This window comes from Ammospiza nelsoni, chromosome 1 (assembly GCF_027579445.1).
Source record: "Ammospiza nelsoni isolate bAmmNel1 chromosome 1, bAmmNel1.pri, whole genome shotgun sequence".
Lineage (NCBI taxonomy): Eukaryota > Metazoa > Chordata > Aves > Passeriformes > Passerellidae > Ammospiza > Ammospiza nelsoni.
The window spans coordinates 87087017-87108357 of NC_080633.1; the positions used below are offsets into that span (position 1 = coordinate 87087017).

The following is a 21341-nucleotide window of genomic DNA, read 5'->3' on the forward strand; positions in this document are numbered from 1 at the left end:
CTGCACTCTTTATGTGCCACTTCATTTGACCACAATGATCAACCACTGACCTTAAGCAACCTCTGTCCTCCGTGGTACTAGAACTTCATGCGAGCTAAATTATGGTGGAAATATTGACAGCCTTTTTGCAGATGTGAATCAAAATATATTTCTTGGTTACACTTAGATGTTAGGCTGTGGTTACCCACCAAGGGCTGTTCTTGGATGCATCCCCTTGCAAAGGTTGTGGCAGAAAGAAAATATGTTGGAGCTTTTGTTTGAGCTTTTTCTATCCTGAAATATTTCACTACTGGCATTTGGTATCATGCGCTTGTTTCAGACAAGGCCAGGTACAACATGGATGGATAGATAGATGGATGGATGGATGTGTATGATGTATTTGGGCCAGGAAAGCAGTCTGAACTTGAGTGACTGAAGCTTATTCCTCATAAGCTGTAAGGATAAAATGTGAAACACTCAAATACTGCATGAGTACTTGAAGAATATCTAATGGTTACTCTCAAGAATCTGAAACTTCTTGATATGTGGTCAATATGAATAAGGCAACACATATTCTTTCTTTTATTTATGAGTTCTTCCCCCATTCTGCACTTGCAATTGTCAGGGAAACAGTGTTGTGACTACTCTAGCCTTTGTGTGTAACTGAGGGAGAGCATGGTAAACACCAATGCCTTAAGTTGTAAGGTAAGCTTACGTAACACTGAATTATTGGAAATTAAATGTACTGGATTCTCTGCATTTTCAGAATGATTTCTGCATGGAAGAGATATAATATTTCTAAGTTTTACTCTGCAGTCAAAAGACCAAGAAGCATGGAGGAGATTGTCTGCTAATGACATCACTCCAAACATGATCTTGAAGTTAAAACGTAAACAGGTTGCTGTGGAGTTACAACATAAATAGGTTACTGCTCCTTATAAGGTGATGGTACAAGAAATAATCTTTCTTCTTATTGCAAATGGCTCTTGAAAGAGCTGCTTCAGTACACAGGTACAAGGTGTGTGCATGATAACCAAGTCTCTCAGTTATGGCTTTAAATGTTGTAAAACAGGATGGTTCTTACCAGTAGTAATTTACGAGTTTTATTTCAAAGTAGGTTAAGATCTGAAGGGCTTGATTGTGCTTTTATTTATTGTACTGACATGAGTAGGAGTTAACTCTTGACATGTGTGTGTGAAACACAGATTTGGTCCAGAATCTTAAATAATTAAAAGTAAACACAGCAATCTTGATAAATATGTTCATATTGAAAAAATCATCTTTATTTTTTCTGCATGTTGTATTGACATTTACTGGCAATTTTTCTTTTCAGAAGAAGCCATGAAACACAAGAGCTTTTTTATGTAGGTTCTCTGAAGTTTGTTAAAAATAATCAGGATAATGCAGTGCTGCTTTAGCTGAAGAGCTTATTTTTCATTTGTGTTCTTTCATGTTTATTTATAAGGGTTTTTTTAAACTTTTAGATTAAAACAGATTTCTGTGTTACCCTGTGAGAATGCAAACGCATTACTATACATAAAGAAAATCCAGTAGATGTCTTATTGTATACAATACATAGGACTATGATTTCTCTAAGTATAGTGATTGATTATTTTTGTTTTGCATTTCTGGTTTTCTCTCAACACTTGTGTTCACGACGAGAACCACATTGTGTTTGAGGCCTTTTTTATATGTGCTAGCTAATAACTTGAAAGAATTTTAAATCTATATTCTTCATGCTGCTAATGAAGAACATAGCATGTTATATTTTTTGGGAACTTTTTTTTTTTTGTCTTATTTTCCCCATCAAATGAAATTCAGAGAGCTTTTAGGCAAAGAAAAGAAAATTTCAGTTTTTAATTTCCTCTTCTTGATGATTCACATCTTCTTTACATCACCATTACTGCCAGCAGATAAGATCCAGCAAAATAAAATCATAGAGACAGCTTGGCTTTTACAAAGCAATATTTCCACTGTAACAGGCATTAAGCTTTCCTTTGGCATCTCTTTGCAACAGTGGAGGCTATTCTATATGTCTGTCAGTGAAAAGACAGCCTCTGCTGCCTCTAGTCCATTTGGAAGAACATAGGGAAAGCATTAGTTTGCTGTTCCAAACAAGCAGAACAAAATGTCATTCCCTTCCTGTCCTTCTGCACTATTGCTGTTTGTTCCCATATTCCACACCATCCACTCCACTTGTCCAGAATGTGTTAAATTCACTAGTTTCCTATTAATTTGTTGGGTCTGAAATTCTTTCAGTTCTTGATCCATTTATTCATGGGCATGCATAAACAGATACAGCAGTAGAAATTTAAATGGTACCCTTGAGTGGGAGAGGGAAAACATCTTCCAGCGATGGCATTGGCTGTTTCAGAGTGCAAATGGAATTCTTGCTCCAGTGACTTGTCTGAGACAGCTATGGTTGCTTTCTGCTGTTACGGGCTTGGGGGTTGATTTCAAGTAAGGCACTTTTGACTCTAGCTGTTTCAATGTGACCATCTGCAAAACCTTATGCTAATATATTCCCTTTTTCTAATTTTTATTTAAGTTTGTAGGCAAAATTATATATTCACAGTATTCTGTCAAACATGCATAGAAAACACACTCAACATGATCTGGCAATGTGTGCTCGCAGCCCAGAAAGCTAACTGCGTCCTGGTCTGCATCCAAAGGAGTCAGAAGGCCAACAGAGATGGTTCCGCCCCCTACTCTGCACTCATGAGACCTCACCTGGAGTGCTGCATCCGACTCTGGAGCCTCCAACACCAGAAAGAGGTTGGCCTGGTGAAGTGAGTTCAGACTAGGGCCATGGAGAGGCTCATAGGGCTGCAGCACCTCTCCTATGCAGACAGGCTGAGAGAGCTTGGGCTGTTCAGTCTGGAGAAGAGAAGGCTCTGAGGACACCTTAGAGCACCTTCCAGTACCTACCCAGGGCCTGCAAGAGAGGGATTTTTTTATGGGGACATGTAGGGATAGGACATGGGGGGAATTGCTTCAAACTGAAAGAGGGTAGATTTAGATTAGATATCAGGAAAGCATTCTTTAATGACAATGGTGAGACACTGGAACAGGTTTCGCAGAGAAATTGTGGATGTCCTGTCCCTGGAAGTGTTGATGGCAAGGTTAGATGGGGCTTTGAGTAACCTGGTTTAGAGGAAGGTATCCCTGCCCATGCCAGTGGGTTTGGAAGATGATTTTTAAGGTCCTTTCCAACCCAAAACATTCCATATTTCTAACACTTCAGGCTTCTCTCCATTGTGATCAGAACTGGTTTATGCTGCCTGAGGGCAGAAGCAGCAGGGCTTTCTGCTGCTGGATGAGGAGGAGGAAGCTGCAAATAGGAAGGACAGCTGGGAAGTGACCTGGGGAACTCTCTTTGCAGCTGCTGCAAAAGAGATGGATCAGAGCAGCAGTTGGTTGCCACAGGTCTTCCACATCTCCAGTGATAAGTACCACGCTTTCAGCTTTGTCTCTTCATTTTGTTGCCACAGTCTAACCCAGCCTGTGTTTTTCAAAGGGAAGCAACGTTCTGGCTGTTTGAATCCTTTACTAGTCTGCTGCCTTAGGAAGATGCTCATATTAAGGTTGTGTGGGCTGTCACTCTGTTCCTGGAGTTATTTCTCAGAAGATGCCACAGATTTTATTAGACTGGGTAAAGAAAGGGAAGAATGTCTTAGCTAATATTTTTCTTCTCTTCTTTGGAAAAAGGAACAGAGATGAAGTATATACGCTTTTCAGCATTTCACTTAGCTAAATGAAGAAGGTAAGTTCCTTAGGGCCACTGGGTGACTGACAGACTGCTCAAGAAAACCATGAAGAGGAAAGCCTGGTTTTTATTCATATGTTTCAGGAGAGTAGCCAGAGAATCTTAGGTACCTAAAGCCATACTTTGAGAGATGACTGCTGGGAAGTAAGTGTAAAATTCATCTAAAGCAAGCCAATGAACTTGTAAATGCTTTCAAAATAATGGCACTGTGCATAATAGGTATAATATTTGTATTAGAGTGCGTCAGAGAGGAGGGTGGTAGATATCCTCAGGAATTCATACACATTTTTCTAAGTACTCATATCTGAAGCAGGATTACAGTTGTTACAAGTTTGCTTTCTGTTATCAGATTAAGTTATTCATGTTGTGAGACCTAGATTACAGCTAGGTTCCATTTTATTTGACACCTAACTCTTTTCACGAGCAATAGTATTGAAAGAAATCTTATTGCTCAAGGCAAAGGAAAATTGACACCCATTCTTTTGAATCCAGTTCTACTCAGGATTTTGAGATCCAAAATCCAAGGAGGGTGAAGCGCTCTAGTGTCCTACAGATGTCCTACAAACTGAGAAACAAGGCAAAATGCTCTTCTTGCCATCCTTATTACCATGGGTAACCCATTCTGCCCCTTGGGGTTTGAACTGCTTTGAGTTTGCCTCCTAAGAATCTGGAGGTGCTGTTGTCCTGCAGGTATTCCTAATACAGTGGAAATCCACTAGTCCCTACCTTTTTTCAGTGTGGTTTTGGTTCATAGCCTAATGCAGCTATCACTGTTCTGGCTGGAGAGCTGTGGACTACTTGTCCAGGGTTATATATATGGTTGATGTTCTCTGTGTCAGAAATGCTAAATTTTTGGTCTCAAAATACAGCTCTTGTCTAGAAGTCTTGGGTCCCCTTAAGCAAAAAGAGACTTGTAAAAATGAAAGCTGATTCTCTACCTCAGACCTTTCTATTGCACATTTTAAAAGCATCCAGACTAAATTATCATGGAATTAAAATGGTGTTAGTGCTCTGTTCATGTTACTGTCTGTTCTGCCAGGCTTCCTACTTTGAATGAGACAGATCACACAACACAAAATCCTGCTTTCCAGCACTGAGTGCTGATAAGTCATGCAGACTGCAACAAGAAATCATTACTTGGTATCTCATATTATCTCGTTTATTTAGGCCTCTTTAAAGTGAGAAATTACAGGTGTTGCTCACATGTTTTCATATGCCTTCATTTGATTTTAGAAACTTCTTGTGGCAGTTGACTCTCTTTTGTTTACTTTAAGATTCACATTAGTTATGACTTTAATTGGATTGACATTTTGCTGTTCAAAATTCAGGCTATAAAGATACCTTGCATGGCAACTCTGAAAATGAAAGCTGCAGAAGCACTGTTCTTTCACTAAATACTGTGAAATTGTTGTAAGGAGTGAGTGATTTCAAATTTAACCTTGATAAACTTTGTCAAATTGGGAAGAAAAAAGAGGTAAGTATTTCTACTTCATTGAAGGGAGGCTAGATTTAGGAATTTTCTTTTGCTCTTTGGGTTTTACCTCTTCAGGCACTGAAATTATATATTCTAGTAGGAACTGGTGGTGAAAGTGGTGTGAAACATTTCCTTTTCTTTCCCCATACATCATTATCTTGGACCTTTAACAAGGCAATGTTGCCTGTTGTTTGTACTATGCATTTTGTTGTAAAAATAGAACTCTGAAACCACTGTGAAGGTCAGGGCTTTTTAAGCATTATTTCTACAAAATCTTTCAAATAAACAGCAATCCTTTAAAAAACTAATTATACAGATATGAAAGCATTTATCATGAAATGACCTATTTTTTACAATACTGTAAGAATTTTGAGAGAGAGAGATGTGCATTCAAATACATACAGTTAAGTAGTTTTATCTGCAGATATACATCTGTAAACTTGTTGTGTATTTAAAAGCAAGGATATGTGCACAAAAATACCCAAGCATGTTAACGCACAGTTCAGAGAAAATAAAAAGCATTGCTGAACTGTGGAAGTGACCTGGTAGAAGTAGTTTACACTGCAATAATGCATTTAATCTGCATTTGAATACTTCCTAATCTTCCATATCTCTGAAGTTTATTTGCTTAATTGTAATTGTAGGTGCTAATGTAGGTGAGTTTGGAAAACCAAAGGGAAAAGATTACCCTATGTGGAAGGCACAATTCCTTACATGGGTCCTGGCCAGTCTTGCTAGATCTGGAGTGTTTGTGACTGGTTGTGCAAAGAAAAAACACAGTACAAAAGCTCAAACAGGAAAGCACTATGGCAGTTCTACAGAGACTATGTCACATCTCTAGTCTTTGAGCTCTTCCTTCCATAAGCTCCATATTCTTCATGTCAATTAGATGAGGAATGTGTATGGTGTGTGATGCACATAGAAGGCTTGTTAAAGTTGGCAGTCTAGATTTAAGAAAAAAAGGTGGTGAAAGAAGACAGGAGGTAAATGTAGCAGTATCTGATTTCAGCTTTATAGCTCTCAAGGGCTTGGAGGGCAGGCAAGCGCAGTGTGACCTTGGAAATCCACCTGGGGCTCTGGTGCCTTGCTCTGTCTCTGGTTTGCATTTTACTCTCCAGCTTTATGAAATGTCATGTAATTAAACCCTCAGAGAAATGAAAGGAGACCGTTGAATCTGATGAGTTTAGACCATTTTTTTTCCTTTTCCTCGAGTTTCACTTTACTGAAAAACAATAGAATGGTAGAAGAACGGAATGATAGATAGATAAATGAAGAGAATCTACAGTTTTTCCATGTGCATTGATGAATGGTTTATGATGATTGTTAAGGAGATAGTAAACACACCTCAGGTTGAACAGATAGCTCTACCAGTGCTGTTTCCATGAAGTGTCCACTTTTCATGGAGCATGTGAAGTGCAGGGAAAGGTTTTATTTGTTTTGTTAGTTGGATCATTTCCCTCAAGTGTGTTCTTAAAGCCCTTTGACTAATGAGAAAATGAAAAGGTGTTTCTTTTGGCAACAGATAAATAAAATATTGTGCTGGAAATCACCCCAAGAAAATAAGGCATTTTCAATGTTTGAGAAAATTCCATCTCTCACCTTTTGAAAATTTGTGTTTTGATGAGTGAAAATTCTTCCTTATGTTTCCTTTAAGAAGGTAAGGGAAGGAAGGGAGGAGAGTAAAGTAAGAGGGAAATATGCATGTGGTCAACCCAAAAATTAATTGCTTTGCTAATGCTTCCATTCCTCTGATTGACCTTTCCAAGGTGTTACCATGTTTACATTATTAGCTGGACCAGCTGTCTTAAATAGGTTGTGTGGTGGTAAATGGTGTTGCCTCCCTTTGACCCTGCTCAGGAATTCAGGAAGGGAATAAGGGAATTAATTGGGTCTTTCTCAGAGGCAGCCTCAGCAGCAGTGTGGGGTACACTGCTGCTGTAGAGTTCACTTTGGGTTTGGGGGCTTGTTTCCATTTCATTTGATAAACATATTACAAGGAAGGGTATTCATTCTTCTAAGAAAAGATATGGTAGGAAAAGATTGATGAAAGATTTGGTGAGAAAATAGAGCTCTCTAGTAGTTTTTCCTGCTGGAAAGCACCATTAGGAAGAATTGCAAGGTTTTATGGGGACAGGACCATATAGTATGGAGAGTTTGCCTATGGATTTATGTAGTTTGGATAAGAATTCTGGCTCTGAGCCTTTCTGTATGTTAAACTTGAAATTAAATTATGGGAGGCAGAAAAGAATAGACTTTATTTTTTTAGTGCTTGTACCAGCAATGTTGATTCTTTGTCTCGTCACTTCATATTTTATTTCTATTTGTAAGGTCACTTGGATTGGATGCATTGTAGGCAATGTATTTATGTAACCAATTTAGAAGCATTTTCCCAAGTTGATATGCAAAAATGGAGCTCTCAAAAGTTCACACAGAGTGGTATTTTGGAGTCTGAATACTTTATTTTGAAGATGCGAAACAGTTGAGTGCAATTTATTATGTAATGGTTGTAAAATAATTTTTTGCAGGTTTATATCAGCTATAGTACTGCAGTGTTGATTTAGTAAAGCTCTGAAATTTTTTTTCACAGTAGCAAGCAGCCATCCTCATTTAGCAGATAACTGTTGTTTGCTTTTACTTTTTCTTCTGTCCAACTGTGAAATGTGAATTACTGGCTTTAAAGATTTTAGTTGCTTTTACACTTTGTGCTAACATAAATTCCTGTAGATCAAGCAGTGAATCAAAATGAGTGTATTTTATTTCCACTTTATATTCTACACCAATAAAGCAACTCAGGCGTTTTATTTACTTTTTAACTTTTGCATTATTTGTACTGGGTGAAAAGTGAAAAACTGTTGTGGATGGTCTGTATGCTCTGATAAAAATCACCCTTTGGCCTTGAGCAGTCAGAAGGGATGAGATTAATTAAAATATTTCTCTAATTAATTACTTCATTCCTAAGTAACAATTCTAGAGAAAGTAGGCGTGATTTTATGAAGAGGAGAAAGGCTGAAGACAGCATACACCCATTTCATTTCACAAGCAAGTAATTTACCCGATTTTGTTTAATAATCTTTTGTTAAAAGAGGTTGTTCTGTATAGTAACAGTGATCATATTGTTAACAGCATTCTTCCAGACATACAGATACCAGCCCTAAAAGAAGGTGAGATGTACTTTGAATAGATGCTTGGAGCTAAGGATGCCCATGCAGGACAACTAGGAGGCACCAGAGCAGTAGCCTCAAGGAACAGTAGCTTAGAGCAGATCAGAGGTCTGTTGTCTCTCCCTATCTCATAATCTCCACTTGCCAGAATTTGTTGTGTAGAGCAGCAGGATGCTCATCATTCTCTTAGGGTTCAGCAGGGTATGAGAAAGCTTTGGCATTTTGTGACATTTATCAGTGTTGCTGTTGAGAAACATGAGTGAAGAGAGAAGGTGTCCCAAATCCAGAGAATAAATTGGAGGGTGACAAAGCTGTGCATGGTGGATGGTGTTTTGTGGAAGCTCAGGGGTATCAAAACTGATCAGCCAAATACCTCTAGATATGTTGAATTGCAGCCCATCTGAAATGACTCTTGCTTCTTCAAGCTCCAAGTATTGTTGCAATGGTGTCCTGAACTTTTTAAATCATGTCTGTTGAAGCAACTTCTGTCAATGTGACTTCTATCAGAAACCAGAAGTAGCTTGTAGATTTGCTTGTTGCTTTAGAGTGTGTAAAAAGTTAATGGGAAAAGTATTTGTTCCATTAAATTAAATGGCAAAACCCAGTGTGATGAGCGTCACAGTTTCATTCCACTTACACATGATGAGTGTGATGAGGGATTCTTTTACAGACATCTTTTTTTCCCCTCAAAATCAAAACAAACCAATCTAACAAAAAAGCAGCTTACAAAGAATATTCTGAGTTGGAAGGGACCCACAAGGATCATTGAATCCAACACTTAAAGGATTAGAATGTTTATAAAGCCAAGTTTTGCAGACATTAGAAATAAGGCTGCCAGTCCTTGAAGTTCAAGGAGAGCAAAGGGCTGGTGGTACTACACATTTTAAGGTTCCTGACATAGCAGGAGAGAGGTTTTAACTGAACCTCTGCCACAGCATTAGAATGTATTGTACTTGCTAGGCAAGTAATTTCAGCTCAACTTGTCAGAAAGTATAATTATGTTCCCTGTCAAGGAGTGTTTATTGTTTTCTGGGGGGCCAATCTGAGACTGTACTGTGCAGAGCTTAACCTAAACTCCAAGTACTATTATACCAAAAGGTATTCTCAAATACAAGTCAGATTATCAGGTGTCTCAGATGTGACCTCCAGAGCTAGTGGAAGCCCCAACTTCTCTCCAGGACAGAGTAGTTTCTTTACTATTCATCAATGTGCTATGCAGAAAAAGTATTCAGACCCGTGAAGCACTCACTGTATTGATGAACATCATCCTGCAGGAAATGAAATATTCTGTCTTCACAGCAGGTTTGCACTAAAAATTTCCTAGGACCACACAGTGAGAGAGTGCTTTATAGACAGTACTTTGCAGCACTTACTCTGAGTGAGGAAGTACTCCAAAGCTCAGGAATAATGTTTCTTGAAATTGATTTTGACGTAGTTAAGTTTGTGCACAGAGTAGGCTGAACAAAGTTTTCTCCAGGAATCTTAACTCTGGCATTTCTTGAAGTTTCAAGTGCTTGAATTTTGTGTACCTAATGTTCTTTTAACTTCTTTCTTAGTACCCAGAAACAGCTAATTGCCCATGATGGATTTTTCTTGTTTGTGGACTAATTATTCCATAGATGCATAGCCTTCTACTCCAGTTATGCACAGATGGTTTGGGTTCAGGCCACATCACTTACTGGAGGAGTGTTGTGCAGAAGTGTCCGTGATACTTCCAGGACTGGTTTGGGTCTGGAAGTAATTTAGCTGCTTCTATGTGGAGCCTGATGTTATTGGTCATACAGCAGAGCTCAGTAACCTTGCTCTGAACTAACACAAGGAGCTGTAAAACACTTGCTGTCTCCAAATTGTCTCTGCACCGTCTTCTTCAGTGTTGTTATCCTGGATCCTATAACCATGCAGTAATGCCTGCTAAGGGAGTGCTGACCAATAATACAGTCATGGAAACCTGCTTGGTTTATGTGAGGATTACCAATAATACTGTGATCACTGAATCACAGAATAATCAGCAAAAGGAATAAAATCACCTAAAAATATTCTCTATAAATAAAATATGGTTATTCAACTGCATTTCTCATTTACAGGGTTACTGATAAATTAAAAATGTAGATGGTCAAACCTGAAAAAAGCACCACATTCATCTTCATATTCAGCTATTACATGATTATCTCTCCCTGCCACCACATGGATGACAAGTGGTTACCAATGGCAGACCTTACATTCTTTGGTCAAATGAAGCTTATGCCCCCAAATACTTATTTTTTTCTTGAATCGATTTTATTAATTTTTTTATATGCTAAGGAAATAAATTTCAAAGCAAAGATTCTCTATTCTGTCTTTCTTGCAATCAGAAATTAGAAATAATTTTTTTTTTGTAAATGTCAACTGCAAATTTTGAGAAAGCAAAAAAACAGGACCGGTGTGTGTTGTGCTTAGCTGTCCACCTATTGAAGTCAGAGAGCAGAGAAGTCTGAGCATGACACCAGTGATTTTGTTATGTTTCTCTCAAAGCATTGCTGTAATAAGGTGGGATTCAGAATTCAAAGGAGTTCTCACTATCACCATGCTGAAGGGGGGGAAAAAAAGAATAGAGGGATTAGAAGAGAATTACAGTTAATTTGGAAGGAATCTTTGCTCATTATCTGAGATGAATGAGCAGAGACACAAAACAGCATTTTCAGTCAATATTTTGGGAGAGTGTGAGCTCTGTACTTAAAGGGATTTGTAATTATGTCTCTTCCCTGCACCTTTCTCATGGGAAGTCCACTTCAAATGGGAGGTATGAACTTGTGGCTTGAGACATTCTTTACTGTGAGATTTGGAAGGAGACTGTATAACCCTAAATTTCACATAGCAGCAGACATACTTGAAAAAAGAAGAAATAAAAAGCACATTTAATGAAGTGTTGTATTGGTTTGCTTTCTAGTGCTGACTTTGGCTTTGTTTAGCCAGTACTTAAAGAATAGAGTCTTTCATTAATTTGCCCTAACAAGCATAAATTCAAGAGATGAAAGTGAATTCTTTAATGGCATGCACATTACTGCAGGGTAGAGTCTATCTGAAACGTTAGAGACAGGCTGAGCATGCTGAAGAGCAATAAATATCTGAAAAGTATATCAGGAATTTAGTTTCAGCATCTGTCATGGTATAATTACAATAAAGAAAATTAGAAAGATACACTCACTATTGGTTTTAAGACGGATAAATGAATAAAAAGTGACAGATGCAATCTTTTTCATAAAATCATTGGATGTTGGGATCTATTCCTCAGTAGATAAGAGACAGAGATCTTGTTTCAAAGAGCTTTTATTTTCAGGCCATTTGGTTTAATTCATTTTTAGCCAACACAGTATGCTGAAGAGGCTGGGGTGCTGTGAGAAAGCCTTACTTACAGTCTTGCCTTTGCTTTGAACAGACATTTTTTTTATCCAGTTTGTTAAAAACTATTTTAATTTAGTTGCTGAATTTAAGGCATAGTCAGTTCTTGTTTATCCTACTGATTTCTGCCCTTGAGTCGGTCCTTCTTGAGCAGGGGAGGAAACTTTTATTCAAGGATTTTGGATGGTCTGGAATACAGTTAAGAAAAATATGACTTTCTGTGCTGCTCTACGGTGCTCTTCAAATCAGTTGGTTTCAAGATGATAAACGCATTGAAGTCTCAAGTTTACACTAAAAAGCATCCTTTTAAAAAGCAGAACTTCTTTATCTTTTTTGACACTAATATTTCAAACACTACTCAAGTGCCTTGAAATCATCTTAATGCGTCTGTGCTGTGTGTGCACTCGTTGCATTCTGGTCTGCTGAGATAATGAAAGCCAATGGATCCCTTTCTAGGAACTTCTGGATTTGTCTCAAATATGTTGTAACTTAAGTAACAAGAAATTACAAAAGTGATTCTACATAAAGTTTTTGTAGTGCTTCTTAATTTTTCTTTTATTGTGCTTTACACATGTGGTACCTCACATTGGAAGAAGAGGGAGCTGTGTTTGGAATGCATCTCCAGGTGAAGGAACTATGTGAGAATTAAGAAAACAGCTTTATATTGAAGTAAATAGCTGCAGAATTTTACTTGTATTTTTATTCTCAGTGCATCTCTACCCTGGTATTCCCCAAACATACCTTATTCTAATGGCTAGAATAAACAGTGTATGAATTTAACTCAAAATCGGATGGCTTTCTGAGAGTCATTTTTGGCAACATGCTTTGTTTCCTGCAAAACACTCCGTGAGAAGCGAAGTAAAACATAAGTGGTACGATTACTGTTTTCAGTGGTTTTCGTTCATCTTTCTTTCACAGCTTCTCTGTTCCTCAGGCATATAGTTTGTGTCATGTTTTAGGGGTCCAGGTTTATTGAATGAATGCCACAATACATGAATTTTGGAGACTGGCTGTTGGCATGGGAGCAGCAGAGGTAAATTTACATGCCCCTGGAAATCATTGCAACTCTCTGTAAGCCTCTCTGCTAAACCCTGGTTTAAGTGTATTTAGCAACCATACTGATTGCAACGCTGTTATCCCAGGATGCCAAACTGAGCCCATGTTTACCTGCCCGGGGCTGGACCTCAGAGAATGAAGTTGAGCTTAGAAGACAAAGAAGTGCTATCTAGGAGAACACTAGCTCTCATGATATCACCAATTTGTTGCTACACAACAGCAAGAAATCATTGGTCAATGTTATGCTTTACAAAGGCTGTGCTTGTGGAGCTGGGCAATGCTTGACATTTTGACTGGCACAGTTTTTTATCTTATTTTTTTATTCTTGTAGTCCTCTAATAAGAAGAATAAAAATACAATAATATAGTTCTCTAATAAGAATTGTATGGAAATATGAATATTATAAATTATTAAATTATAGGAATGTAGTATAATATTTCTGTAATAAGAGGAATACAATAATGCTTGGAATTGTTGAATTTCCCCCTTTTGCTTCCCTGAGAATCTTCTTTACTTTTAAGAAAAAAATAAATATTTGAAAGTATGCCTTCTCCCCCAAGAGAAACAGGGGGGAAAAGCTGTCAGTGAGAATTTATCACTTGCTCACTTTGAAACCACAGGTTTCATTTTGGAAGGTTTACAGTTGTACTAAGAAGAAACACTGTTGATGACTAAAAATGTTCGGTATGTGAACGCTTTTACCCTACCATATGTCCTTCCTCTGCTCTAGTGTTAGTCCATTTGTTAAATAGCCTAGCTGTGCCACAATTCTTTACTTGCCAGAGAAGGCAGGAACCCCATGACAGTGTTCTTTTTTCCATAGTCACTGGCAGCCTACTTGCAGTGAGCAAAATCCTGCTGATATATAATAGAAAAAAAAAATTCCATGTATTCCCTCATACTTTTCTTTGCCCCAGGTGCAGCAACACACAGAGTCCAACAATCAAAATAACCTGTGCTTTTTGCTGATACTGAGTCCTGATTGCATTTTCTTCCAAACCCATTTCTGACCCTACAGTGTTTCTCAATCCAAAGGCTGAGTTCATTCTCAAAGCTCAGGTTTTGGCATGTAAAGCAGATGCTGGAATTCCAAACTGATGTGCTGTATGTAATTGATAATGATTGATAAAAGACAGCTTGCACCTGCAGGACCTTTCTTTGTGCAGGGTAAATAGGTGTCTGAGGAGCTCAGGAAAGGGAGCTACAGAAATTATCTTTTCCATTCTGCAAAGCTTGGTTTGTGTTTCCTTCTTTGTACCTTCAAAGTCAGGATTAGTATTGTTTACACAGACAGAAGGCTTATGTTCATAATGATTAATGGAGAGGGAAAGGCCTTGAAATCCATCACATTGCCAGACTAAATTACTCAATCAGCTCCCAGATAGAAGCACTAAGGTATCACTTCTAAACTTGGGAGGCTCACTAAATTTCCTTGTTTTACTCCAAAATTAAAGTTTTTTTTTTTTTTTCTTTTTGAGACTTCTAGCTTAATGTGTAGTTTTGGTTTCTTGACTGTGTATTAATCTTCAGTTTAAATTCAGTTTAATTAAATTTCAATGTTATGAAAGGGACTGAATATATGATTGGGAGAGTAAGAATGGAGCCAGATTTCAGAGATGCACAATAAAAGACAAGAGGCCTGCCATGGGCACTAGCTGAAATACAGGAAATTTGATTTAAACTTAAAAAATTAATAAAAAAATCCTGTGAGGGTGTCTGAGCACTGGCACAGGTTGCCCAGAGAGGCTGAGCAGCAACCTGGAGCTATATTCAACACCCAGATGTACAGAGTCATGAATACCCTGCTCTGCATTTTCCTAGTTTGAGCGACAGGTTGGGCTAGGCAGCCTCTAGCATGATAAATCCAGTATAAAGAGTTTAAAATACATTTAAAGATAAGAAGAGAGACCTAATCCTGAAATAGACTCTAATTTCTGCCCTGAAATGAAGCCACTTCTCACTGGCTGCAGCATCAATGCTCATTGCAGGAGTCCATAGCTAGGAGGTGAGGTCAGTTTATCGGAGATAAGTCTTCAGTGTTTGCATGGGCAATGTCCTGCTCAGTTATGGTGCTTTTGCAGAATAGCTCACCTTCACAAGAAAATCTGGCAATCTCGTTATCATGTCCTGCTCCCTCAGAATTTAAGTTCTGAGGGCCAGTGAGGAAGTCTCCTCAAGAAATGCTTTAAAACTAAAAAAAAAAAATCTCAGTTCTTAAGAAAAATACTCAACTTCATATATAAATTGGATGAAGATTATTTAGTGTTACAGCCAGTATTGACTCCATTAAGGAGGAGCTGCCTTATTTCAGCTCTATATCTGCATATGCATAATTTTAATTACAGGCTACCACACCTCTTTTTCTGAATGCATTTTGCTTCATGAAGCACTGAGGATGAATAAGCATCTTTTAAAACCATCTACTCAACCTTTCATATTCATTTCTTTTGTCTTTTTTTCCAATCTTCTTCCTTTCTTTAATTCTTCCTTTTGTTCCTTTCTTTCTTTTTTTTTCATTCTTCCATGCTTCTAGTCAGCTTGCAAAATAGCATTCCAGTTCTCAGCTATAGTTGCTCACTTATAAATAAGGTATTTTAATTAGACATTTATTCTTCATGAGGAAATATTTTTACCTATTGCCATATAAGTAGTACCCAGTTAATTTTACATTGCTATGTTATTAATCTTGTAAAACATGCTAGAACATAGTGCATTTAAAACTGGAGTGCTGCAACATAAAATAATTATTAAAACAATTATGATGAATCATGCAAACCTTTTATAATGCATAAATGTAAGCCAGGTTTTAATTCATATAAAAAGGCCTTCAGTAGTGTAACTGCTGGCAGACTCAAGTGAGAGTCCATTGTTTCTTTGCACTCAATTAAATTTTCTAAAATAGCACAGAAGAAATCCTGGAAAAGAAACTGCTTTGGCTCTGTTGGGACTCTCCACTGCCACAGGTGCTTCATGGTGTGTATAATGATAAGCTTTTGATGAAACTTGTCAGCTGAATAAAGGTGCTGTGTCCCCTTTGACTTGGCTGGGTCCTGTTTTAAAGGCAAAAACACCAGAGGAAAAGGGTGGCAAAGCAAACATGGAGAGGAGAAAATTCCCCTGTAGAATGTTTCTGTGGTGGTAGACTTTTGATGTCTCTATGTGTTCTCTGTAAAGTAGACAGAGGGAAAAATTAAGATGGAGTTTGATTTGGGAACTCACTGTCTCTGCAAAAGATTTGAACTTTGAGTAATGCTTTAAGTCTGAAACTGGCTTGCACAAGTTCTCAAAGAGCGTAAGACAAAAAGTTTGAGTTGAAAGTAGCATAAGTTCTTATGCATTGACCAGCATAAGAACTTCTGAAGTATAATAGCAATTTAATGCATTGACCTCTGTTCAGAAATGGTTTTGCAGCTTTGGTTCATAGCATTAGTTCTTCGATGTGATTTTTCTGAGAAAGTTCAGTTCTTGTGTAATAGAAGTTCAGCCTGTGGTTAATATGGGAGTTCTGAATATTAATTCCTTAGCCTGTTTCAACCATGATGTGTGTTATAATAGAAAGAACAAATGAAGAGAGGGCAAAAATGCAAACTTAAAAGATTTGGGATTTTAAAATATTTGATAAGAAACAAAATATTCATGCACTTGTGGCCAGGAACAAGATTGTTTTCAGCTTCTGGGTGACATTACATATAGAGTCAACAATAGTAAAGAAATGAGAATAGCTCTATAAATAGCAGATTTTTCACTGAAGCTTAAACCAACCCATACAAATTGTAACAGGAAAAAAACAAAACCAACCCCAAACACACAAATTTTAGGTGGTTCTAGTGATGTGGACTGAGTGTGAGTCATGAGGTTTGCCACAGTGTTGCTTTGTAAGATCCTTTTCAGAAGCAGTGGAGAGTCCAAGTCATCTGTTTTATCTGATGTGACCTCTTAGAAGAAGGAGCTCTGCTGTGATTTTACTAATTTTCAAGTAGCTGGATGGTATAGAAGTTGTATTTAATAATGATTTACCATCAGGGAAATGAAATATTCTTGGATTTTATAGAGACAATAAGCTCTGTTTGGAGGGTGGGCATGCAAGCATGGTGGGAATGTGCTACAAGCAAAAGTAGCAGCTTCTGACATCTAGCGTATGGAGGCTGAGCTGAGTTGGAGATTTTGTGTTCAAGATGGTGCCACTTGGTAGCTGGGATCTTGCCTCTCTCTAATGAGAAAACACCAAGAAAGAAGTTTTGGAATATGGTTGTTTTCTTCAGAATTACCATCTAGTAGTAGTAGTAGTATACTAGTAGCTCTATAGCAGTATATTAGGTCACTGCATTATCTCCTTTATGGGATCCCTCACTTGACATGGGGTTTTTCTTCATCACGAGGTTTGCTTTGATGGAGTAAGCCTTTTTGGTGCCCAGGATAGCATACCGAAACTAGCAGTCAGTTTTCAAATGTAATTAATGCAATCACACAGACCCTTGATTTCTCACTGATGATGGTAAGAGTTTAGCTAGCAATGAAAATATGAGTTTTAGCAGCTGGTTCTTCTTCCCCATTAGTTTCATCACCATTGTCTGTTGTGCACACCTGCCTGTAGTTGTAGAGGCATGTAGCTGCATGTTGCAGCACATGTCATGCACCACAGCTACTGGGTATGAACTGAAGAACTTGGGCCCAAAGCTTTCTTGGGAGTGAAACCTGCAGTGACAAGGTCTTTGGCCTGCTTCACGCTGTACATTTTGCTTATTCTGGTGGAAACAAATGCAATCAGAAAAGGCATCCCTGCCATAATTTTTGACATCATGAGAAGGGGTTTGACTCATGGGAAATTGTAAGAAAATAGATTTTCTGCTCATTCAGTGATTTTGTTTTCTCTAAGTCAGTCTTGTGGTAAAATAGAAGCAGAGAAGACTAGAGAAGCAGGTGCATGCCTGGGCAAGGAGCAGCTTTGAAGCTTTTTCCAGTCTGGGTGGGATAAAGAGACTTTAGGTTTAAGTGATGTTCATTGTGATGATGTTTTGTGCTAGAGCTTTTCCTCTTTGGTCCTATAAACTTTATATCCCAGGAGAGTATCAGTGCCAATATTGGCAAGTTTTTAGAGGCTTTCTTAAACCTCTTATTTCACAGAAATCTCTGAGCTTTCTGGCTGGTCTCTCCTTTTCTAGCCTAAGCCTTTCCTAAGAAATCCATCAATTTTCCACTTGAAAATAGCTATGGGTAAAGTCACAGACTACTTTCATATAAGATTAAGGGTTTGACAAGGGTAGTGAGAACAAAGAAATTCCAAATTAGGTCTGCTTCGTATTTAAACTCCCCTCTCCCAGCCCCTTGTTGCACAATAGTAAACTTTCCTAATACAAGTAGGTTGTTGATATACTTCCAGAAAGAATTCCAGTTAGCTGAGGGATGGGATTAAATGGATTAAATAGCCTCCTCGTTTTTTGGTAAAGAAGAAAAAAAAGTTTGGTTAAAGGCACAGACGAATGTGAACCTAAATTATTTTGGCGTAGATTGGCCTTCCAAACTGCCTTGCAGGTGAGGCTGCCCACCCTTGTTGGGGCCCTGGATGTTGGTGGTGGATGTGTGAGCGTGCTGGATGCGTGGAGCTTGCGCTTCAGCCGCAGCCATTTCAGCAGAGTATGGCTGTGGGTGGGAGGTGAGATAGCAGTTAGGTAGAAAAGCTTCAAAGAATGTAAAATGTCCTCTGTCAGTCTCCTTTTAGTGCCAAACTGCTGTGTCTTACTCAGCCAGACCCAAGGCCTGGAAGGGCCCAAGGACTTCCAGCCTGCTTCTACACTGGTGTTTTTGGTGGTGTCTTCCATTTTGGCGGTGTGGTGTGGTTATGGTAAAGGAAATACCTGTTCTTGCTCAGCACAGAAACTTGATGGGGTATGAAAACCATCATTCTCCTCCTTTCAGATCTTCTTCTGGCCTTCTTTTCCTAAGAATTTATGGGGCTTCAGCTTTGTACAAAGTACAAATTCTCCTTATCTTACTCTATCTCTTAATGAAAACAGATTTTTCCTCAACCATACCTATCTTGTCCCATTTTTCTGACCCCTGAAGACAGCAAATAGCAGTATGAAGATCCACACCAAGGTTTGGCAGCAGCTGACAGCTTCATGTGTGGCAGATAACTGCTGGAGATGTGACTTGGACGTGGACACATAAGTGTTTACATCTTGGTTGTTTGATAGCGTTGTTTATCATTCCTTGCCCTGTGAAACTTATTGGCCACTAGTTCAAGCAGCAATGGGAGTGGTTTTTTTCTTGTGTTTTAAAGAATCCCTAAAACATTTTTTTGGCTTCTTTCTAAGGTCTACTAATTTGCCTTAACATATTGCTGTTATAAAGAGTCACATCTAACAGGCTGAAAACAAATGCATGCCAGATCTCACTTAACCTTCCTGTCTAATTAGTCTTAAGTATAAGCAGTGGACTAATTTTGTGTTGTGTACATGCTTTTTAAAGCAAAATTTTTGTTGTCTTTGATTTCTATATTAATTTGGAAAGCATGCTCTAAGACTTAAATTTGTTTCACATTTGCTTTAAATTCAAATTAAAGCACTTCACCCCTAACCAAAGAATTTGCAAGGGGAAAAAAATGGATTTGTTGACCTTATCATGACTGGATCTCATCCTGATCCAGTGCCAAATCTTTTCAGCATTGAAAGGAAGTAAAAACAAGAATTAAGAACTTTCTCTGATTACTGCTGGGATAGTAGCATTTCCTCTACCTGCAATGAAATGCTTCAAAGCAGCCATTTATTCAGGTAGTGTAATTCATATCTCTTTTTACTGCTGACTTACATCTTTTATTTTGCCATAACACTTGGGCCTGTGTCCCTCCCACCTGATTTTATTCACCTGAGAGACATGTCTTCAGAGGGTGCTGAGTGATTGTTTCCTGGAGAGGAGGAGCAGAGAGTGCCTGGCATACTCCAGTGGCAATGCTTGCCTAGGAGACATGTTATCTCTGTGTCAGAGCTCTCTTGCCAGCTTTTTCTCAGTCTTCATTGATTGTGTGGCATTTACTGAGTGTGGCTTTCCTTCTAGCTTTTTGTGACAGATGAGATAAAGAATGTAAAAATAGTACCTCAGGTTTTTAACTATAAATTGACCAACTAGACCAAAGGGAAAAGGAGCAGATGGTGCAAGAATGACTGTTAAGCTATTTGGCTATTGGGGTACCGAAGTGCTTGCCTAGCATACATGTCTTTGAAAATCTGCCCTCAAGGTAAATGACGCTGCACTGCACACAACCTGTGCAAAGGTGTGATAATTATCCTCACCCTTATTTTTCCTTTTTTTCCCCCCCATAAAGCAGTGTTCTAGGGGCTCATCAGGCTGTTCGTTAAATAATTGAGTTGTTATGCCAACAGGCTGTGCTAAAAGGTGTTACATCAGCGATTTCTTTTTCATCCCACTGTGCTTTGATCTCCTGCTAAAAAGCAGAAGATCTAACAGTGGAAACTTTTGAAGATGATAGATGGATTGTACTAATTCACTTTTCATAATCCTTACAAAAAATGTCTGTCCTTATCAGTCAGAAAAGATTTAATTGCTGTTGTCTCTTGAAAGTCTCATATTATCACAATTGCAAACTATGAAATTACTGTTATGAAATATTTTACTAGTATATTTTTAATGCTGTTGTAAAAGCTTTAGGATAAATTAATAAAGACACTTCTTTGCTATAACCATGCTTTGCTTTTTCTGTATTTTCTCAGTAAAATGTAACAATCCTTTTCAAGAGAGCACTGTGCAGTAGTGAATAGTTGATGTCCTTATTGATGTTAATTGTCCAGCTTTAATTTCATATCACTGGAATTCACTGAAACTGTCAATCCAAATATACTAATTCCAAACATTATATATGGTGCTGAAACAAATGGTGAGAGTCTTGGCTCATAATATAAAAAGCACTGTAGCTGAAGGAACCATTGTGACAGTAAGCCATGTGTAAAGTACTGTTTGCAGATTTGGGGAGCATAAAATACACCATCTTCTAGGAAAGAACAAGTGTTTGGGCTTGTCTCTGGATGAAATTCACAGTTATATTTTCAGAATAAGTCAGTAAAGTTTGTGAAGTTTCCCCAGGATTTAATCCAGCACAATCTTGCCCAATATATCTTTCATTAGTTGAGCTCCCGACTTCTCTGGTAAACCCTGCTCAGAGAAAATTGTCAGCAATGCTTAAAATTATAAAAAGTCTTCACCAGCTCTAATTATATTTTCTCTCTTTCCTTTGCAATAGCCTTGGGCCAGATAATGCTTTACGTCGATGGCATGAATGGAGTGATAAATCATAATGAAACCATCCAATGGCTGTACACGCTTATTGGCTCAAAGGTAAGACTCTCAAATATTCCAATTTTATATGGCTTTGGTGTTCTTTTAGTGCATTTTTTTTTAATGCTTTTAGGGTATAAATAGACTTTGTGTTAGGCTCTAAAACATTCCATAATATTCTTTGTGGAAACCAGGTCACATTGAGCTGATACTTCTCTTCTACTGTTTTTATACTCTT

At 38.1% G+C, this 21341-nt stretch overlaps 1 protein-coding gene across 4 annotated transcripts in view; it reads left to right on the forward strand.

Moving 5' to 3' along the window:
- Window positions 1–21341, forward strand: part of FHOD3 (formin homology 2 domain containing 3) — a 376449-nt gene that overhangs the window by 201587 nt on the left and 153521 nt on the right. For all 4 annotated transcript variants that reach the window (XM_059470757.1, XM_059470747.1, XM_059470732.1 and 1 more), the window contains exon 6: window positions 21069–21163. In XM_059470757.1, the coding sequence (XP_059326740.1) occupies window positions 21069–21163 (95 nt within the window). The remainder of the gene's footprint in view (window positions 1–21068; window positions 21164–21341) is intronic.